Below are 6,717 nucleotides of genomic sequence, written 5' to 3' on the forward strand. Positions count from 1 at the left end.
CTTAGAAGTTCCCAACTTAGATATATCTTGAATTCCGCATAAGCATTATGATATTGGTTATTGAAATGATAATTGTGCTCTTTTGTGCGATTTGATGAGAATCCTCCAACAAGATCTATGACTGCCGTTCTGATTTCGGAGTCCAGTAAGTGCTTTGAAGTATATATATTGTACAATGTAGAACTATATCTTCCTAGAATCAATAATTTGACTCTGTTATACCTTCACTGTGTTTGAGATCTATTTCTAGAAACTGATAACCTGGAAATCTCGACTATGAAATCGTAAACAGAAAGCGCTATCATATTTCTATAATATAATATGATAGCTCAATATGGGCGAGAGGTACTTCGCGTGGGATGAAATTTCAGAAGGATTAATTCTATCAAGGTGAGAGAATAATTTGAGAAAATTCGGAATTCTTTTTTCGCGTACTTAGGACACCTCTGATTAGCTTTTTTACATTAAGCTTGTTTATTTAATTTTTAAACTTCAAAAATTTACTTGGAACGTGCGGCATAATTTAATATCGCGATATATTTGTGATCAGCATGTGTGTGAGCATATCATTGTGATATGTATTTTTATCTGCGAATAATACGTTTGTGTTCTGACTATCATTGTTTGTATTTTCATTCTATTTAATAAATTTTTTATCCGCGGTATATATTACGATTGGATTTGGTTTAATTTTTCGGAAAATACTAGACATTAATTAACATAAAAGAAAGCTCTCGCCAGTCCTTTTATTTGTTGAAAATTCCTGTTACATTGATCAGTGCGGCAAAGACGGAGGATGAACAAGCCAAGCGACGAAATAAACGAACCGCTGCCGTCCAAAAGTCGGAAATTTATTGTCCGCACGCGTATCTAATTTTGTGCTATCGGGAAACGTTGAATGACAGCGAAAAGGTGAGGACTGCCCTGATGGAAATATTTTACTATGAATATATTATAATAAAATTTTACTGAAATTCTCAATTGATCCTATTTTATTGTTATGCCATTAATATTTCAGTAAAAATAGTTTTCAGTTAAATTCGAACCCTATTTCATTATTATCAATATTTCAGTAAAAATTCAGTTAAATTCAGTAAATTTCATGGCATAAAAAACTTAACATAAAAAAATTTGTTATTTTTAATAGTATAATTTAACTTACCTTATATTTCACAGTGTTACATTTCATAAGGAAAATTATTATTTATTTTGAAATATATTCAGTAATTTTTCAACTTTTATTTCACTTTTCATCGATTTCATAGTATTTTCAGTTGGGCGGCTCTGATGGAAATATTTTGCTGAAAGTAAATGCTATGAAATCGATGAAAAGTGAAATAAAAGTTATTGAAAAATTACTGAATATATTTCAAAATAATAATAATTTTCTTTATAAAATGTAATATATAATACTGTAAAATATGAGGAAAGTTAAATTATACTGTTGAAAAGTAAAAACAAAATTTTTTTTATGTTAGGTATCATGAAATGGGGTCAATTGAGAGAGAATTTCAGTAAAATATTTCTGTCAGGCTGGAGCGCAGGTAAATTTTTCATTCTCGATACCGAGAAGAATTTTTTCAATTACAGATCAAATTTCGGAAGCATTATCTGAGAAAAGTGACGCCGGACGAGCCGGACATCATAATCCTGCAGGACATCAAGGACCTCGTGCTCTTTCTCCTCGTAACGTCCGTCAGTCCGCAGTTCATAAACTTTTTCCACTTGTCGGTCGTGGATCGATTTTTGAGGGCACTGATCATTTACTTCCAACGCTACGTGGAGATATGGGAAGATCTGGTGCAGGAGCGGGCGGCCACCATGAAGAAGGCGCCAAATCCACTGGCGCGTGGACACAGATCCCGATACGCCGATGAGATGCATGCCCTGCGCTGCGTCCTGGGTAGGGAGTACGTGGACTTGTTGCTGGGCTGCCGGGACGGGCCCCGGTATCATCACATGATGACCGGCGAGAGACGTGCAGCCACGCAATCGCAAGGCGAGAAGGACCTGCGGATCTACGAGGCATTGATAAGCGTGGCCCATCGGGTCGTGTGGATAGCGTTGCAGCGGAAACATTACACCCTAATCGGTACGACGAAGAGCGTACAATGATACACGATGTTCGCAAGATGCTTTGGCATGCTTCGGGCAACTGATCACCGCGTCGCTGATCGCTTGTTTTACAGAGTTGGAGCTGCACAGGCTGCTCCGAACCGAGGCGTACAACACAGCGCAAAGACAAAGCGGCAGTCGACTTATTCAGGATATGCTGGAGGATGATATCCGTATATTACATGGTCTCGAGACGACGTTGAAAAGCCGAAAATTACTGAGAAACTCCCCCTTGCCTCGCGAGCTGATGTACGCGGATTGCGATTATCGTCTTCTGTCGTTAGGTGATATACATTATTTATAGAAGCATATTCGTATTCAAGGTGATTTACGGAAATAGTATATTTGAAGATATTTAGAGTATTAGAGTATATATTATGTAGAAACAGTGCATTTTTATATATCCGGAATGACTTCGATCAAACTCCGCTTATTTTAATCGATTAATTCAACCGTTGCTTGAAATAAAATTTCTAACTATATAATTTATCCTTAATCTAATCTTTTTCCACATGTTAAACAAAATTAATAATTCTCACAAGTAAAGATGTCTGTCATGGATTGGCGGGAGGTCCAAATTCAAACTCTGGCTGGAGTAATATTTTTCGCAATAAATTCTTTACAGTGATTTAAAGAATGTTTATTAGCATCAAAAAGTTAAATCGATTTAAGTATGTTGAATTTATTGTTCCAACGAAAAACTTTTATTTTAAGACCGACAAATAATCGGCGCACAGTTTGAGTGGAGGAAAGTATTATAAGTTCACACAAAAATATTAGCTACAAAGATCCAGCTCGACTAAAGATAGCATATTGCTATTTACTTGTGAGAATCACTTATCGGTCAAAGTTTCACTTATTATTAATGATTAACAATTTTATCAAAAATAGTACAAGTGATAAGTTAATCATTGGAGTAAATTAATCAAAGTTTGATCGAAGTCATTCTTTTACTAAACCATAATATATCTGCGCCAAGGATATAGCTAAGTATTTTGCGTAGCAAAAATATTATATTGTTCGTACTTCCATCTAAAGGGGTGGTCGATATCGACCTACACCATCCGAAAATCGCTTATCTAAGGAACGCTCTTCTCGTCGACGAGGAGATGCTGTCTCAGTTGAAGATTAAAGTAGGCATTCTGGGTCATAATCGTTCGGATTACGACATAATGTTAATGCCGTACGAACCGGAGGAACCAACGGAACCAACGGAGATTGGTTTACTCGACAAAAAATCGTTGGAGACGAGAAAGAGTATCTTTGTACCTAAAATCTTGGTAAGCGTCCTATCGCTCATGTAAGAACATGAATTTCAACTGGATACGCAAAAAGGATTGAATCTCTGAGATATTTCTGTTTCGTGCAAAGGAACAAATTGAGGAGATCGAAAGCTTGCCCGAGGAAGTGATGGAGGAATTCCCAGTGAGAGAGTTTCAAGAATCGAACGAAAGATACGACAGGATTCGAGAAAAGGCCCGGATAAAATGGATTCTTCGAGAAATAAAACGACGTGAACGCAAAGCTGTTGACACCTACTCTATAGCGACAACTTTAGATTGAATTCCCAAGGAATTTCACAATAAATTAAAATGATATTTATATATTAATACGGATAAATTCTAAATTCTCTCTCGAATATCGATGAAGGATGAATTAACGAATATATTTTTGGTTCTTATCTATGGATATAAAAATAAAATACACAAATCGAGTTGTGTTTCGTCTAGCCGACATTATCATTAGGATATGAATGATAAGGATGGATATAAACTGAACGCTATAACACAATGTAAAAAATATGCTTATTATAATTGTTGATGCCTAATCAAGAGTAATAATGCTGATATTTTACAAGAAGATACACATATAGGTACATTTCAAGCAATGCGTTACGATTAAACTCGGCATTGTCCTGTTCATAAATAATCCTGTACCTAATCGCTACCGCTATATACGTAGTAACAATACATACGACGTTAATTTAATCCCCAATGTGGGTCGACATGTAAATTATCCCTTTTTCGTTTGCATCTACATGCGATAAACTCACTTTAGCGCTTTTTTTTTGCAATCGCTCACACTCAGCTAAACGTTTATTATTTAAAGTGCGCTTTGCTCCAGTGCGATCCGTTTCTCTTGAACAAGTAACACGCATTATATCGTGACATAAACCGAAAAGAGAGAAAGAAAGGAGATGTCTCAATGTTTGGCACAATGATTTTGATAATAAAAACCAGATTTGATAAACATCTGCCCGTTATTATGCACACACACGTTCGCGTTTTGAGTAGTTTGCTTCATCTGTAAGCTAAATATGTAATATATAATAGTTTCGCGTCTCATCACGTTGTTACGATATGTATTGAAATTACGATGATTCACAATATATCCGTTTTACCATTACACACGGAATTGTAACAATGTACTGTTGTGCACGTGTGGTACTTTAGAAGTCAACTGGCAGTAAGCAATTCAACCATTCACGCCGATCTAGTTTTACTTTCAGAATCTGTGCCTTTATGTTCCTCATAAAAAAAAAAAAAAAAAAGATCCTCTTCTCACAAATAATCATCGGAAGAGTGCTCTCTTGAAAAAATATACGTGATAACGTTTTCCTTTACTAATACATAGCTAATGCGCAGCGTGTCATCGTCTTATTGTAAGGCTGAAAGCGTGTTGCACGTTCGGTAACAACGTTGAAAAATGAAAATTTTTTCGGCACTTCTTGCTAATTGTTACTTCATTTAGATATTACAGCTACTCTATCGTCGCTCAACATTTGTCTACATGAATATAATACAGAATGGATAAAATGACAATATTGATCATGCACATATTAACAATATAACGTTATTTAATAAATGTGATTATTTAATTGTGTTATTGTAAGAATCAGATGATGGAAAAAAAAACGTGATTATATACACTACGTGTCACATGGTATTTATGTAGACATATGTAGGTTTTTTTTATAAATTCAGTCCTGTGTTTGTACAAACACAAGGTTTTATAATGAAAATTAAATTCTGAAAAAATGTATTTTATTTGAATAAAATAAAATTCAAATATAGTAATTTTCAAAGGATGATACTGCATAAGATGTATATCCCAGATTCATATTTTTTTCATGTGCTGTATATTTTCACCATTGGAAAAATAATGCAAATACCAATTTTTACATTCTGCAAAATAATGAATAATTTTACTACGACAATTTGCTCTAATGTAAGAATGATATATATGTATGTATATATATATACAAAGTTATATAAGAACACCAAATATTTCTTTCAAATATTACTTTTGTTGACTCCAATTATTCTGTACTTTAATTTGTAAAGTTAAACTCCAATTTGTAAACCTGAATACGTTTCTCACAGTTGCTATAGTATAATCGATAACAGATAAAATCATTACAAATCAGTCATAAAAATACCTTTGTACCTATTATTTGAGTAATCAGTAATTAGCTAGACATTACGTGTAGTTCAATAAATATGAGAGCTATTAGAGTAACGTAATTTAGATAACTCCTCCGCTGTTTCTTTCAATAAAAAAATGAGTTGGAATAAAGTTTGAACCATTTACGTGAATTGCGTCCACTCTATCTACTTATACATTTCGTTACCCCCTCCAAAATGATTGCGTGTATTAATTATAACCATTTTTCTAAGCAAATTTGTCAAGTGCAAGTCAAAGTATCTGCAAATAAGCTACAAAGATATTGCATTTAGTATAATAATGACGCAGAATGTCCGTGATTATTTGTCAAAAAGGATGGAATTCTCGATTTTTTACATTACTACTTGTTTGACATAAACCTACCTGGTGGTATGTACCCAATGCTATTTATACTAAATTCATAAATTTGCTATCGGTTTTTTTTTCTTTTTTTTCATTTGTTACTTTCTGTATGTCAATCCCTGCCATTATCTCGGACTTGCGTGGCTACGTAATAACAGTCTATAACACAATCTTACGTTTAGCAGCACAGACACAAACAGTATTTCTTTCTACGTTACAAGGAACGCACGAATTCCTTAAAAAAAAAAAAAATTATTACGTTAGGATTGGTGGGGCTACGAGGCAATATCCGACATAAGCTGGGCGAGCAATGCCGGCTCTAAAAGTCCATGCGTCTGCCCCATCCTCTCCAAGTTTCGTACATCTTTATCAACCTCTTCCAAAGCCCGTTGCAATTCCTCCTCTTCTTCTCTCGACGGCTCATAATCTCCGTTTCTACCCTCTATAAATTTAAACAACTTACATTATCTTACGAAATAAATAAATAACGAATTCTACACAACTGCGAGATTCACAAAGTGCAGAATACCGAAAGTATGGATGTCCAATACAATGTGAAATGCAATTACCGATAAATAAATCGTTAAAAGCATCCGGAGGTAAGTTGTTCAGCACGGTGCCAAAGTCATGCTCGGCAGAGTCCAAGGAAGCGAATACTTCGTTATCCCCAAGCTCGACTTTGAGCCCTCCGCTCAGACCAAGAGAGCCTAATCCCAATCCTAGATTTAAGTTAGACGAATTTGAACTTCCTTGCGGAACATTCAGGTTGTTCAACGTCTTGTTATGGTTTTCACT

General features: G+C 34.9%; 2 protein-coding genes across 4 annotated transcripts in view; one reads left to right on the forward strand and one right to left on the reverse strand.

Annotated features, from left to right (window-relative positions):
• Nucleotide 1: 1 nt before the first annotated feature.
• Nucleotides 2–4,311, forward strand: LOC143899520 (protein phosphatase 1 regulatory subunit 36). The gene is made up of 7 exons (XM_077409863.1): nt 2–145; nt 251–390; nt 780–912; nt 1,591–2,092; nt 2,190–2,399; nt 3,154–3,395; nt 3,487–4,311. The coding sequence occupies exons 2-7, from the start codon at nt 335–337 to the stop codon at nt 3,676–3,678; spliced, it is 1,335 nt and encodes a 444-aa protein (XP_077265989.1). The 5' UTR covers nt 2–145; nt 251–334; the 3' UTR covers nt 3,679–4,311.
• The window catches only part of L(3)l1231 (zf-C3Hc3H domain-containing lethal (3) L1231), a 5,589-nt gene continuing 2,780 nt past the window's right edge, over nt 3,909–6,717 (reverse strand). For all 3 annotated transcript variants that reach the window (XM_077409862.1, XM_077409860.1, XM_077409859.1), the window contains 2 exons: nt 6,492–6,717; nt 3,909–6,364 (listed from right to left, as the gene is read on the reverse strand). The exon at nt 6,492–6,717 is cut by the window's right edge. In XM_077409862.1, the coding sequence (XP_077265988.1) occupies nt 6,198–6,364; nt 6,492–6,717 (393 nt within the window). In that variant the 3' untranslated portion in view covers nt 3,909–6,197. The remainder of the gene's footprint in view (nt 6,365–6,491) is intronic.

The sequence above is a fragment of the Temnothorax americanus genome, unplaced genomic scaffold, assembly GCF_048541705.1.
Source record: "Temnothorax americanus isolate GAGA-0224 unplaced genomic scaffold, ASM4854170v1 Scaffold27, whole genome shotgun sequence".
Classification (NCBI taxonomy): Eukaryota; Metazoa; Arthropoda; class Insecta; order Hymenoptera; family Formicidae; genus Temnothorax; species Temnothorax americanus.

Excerpts from the sequence above, each read along its gene's own strand:
- LOC143899520 (XM_077409863.1), top strand. The coding sequence starts at position 335 with ATGGGCGAGAGGTACTTCGCGTGGGATGAAATTTCAGAAGGATTAATT. Across the intron at positions 2,093-2,189 it reads GAAACATTACACCCTAATCG|AGTTGGAGCTGCACAGGCTG; the intron begins GTACGACGAAGA and ends CTTGTTTTACAG. Across the intron at positions 2,400-3,153 it reads TTATCGTCTTCTGTCGTTAG|GGGTGGTCGATATCGACCTA; the intron begins GTGATATACATT and ends TTCCATCTAAAG.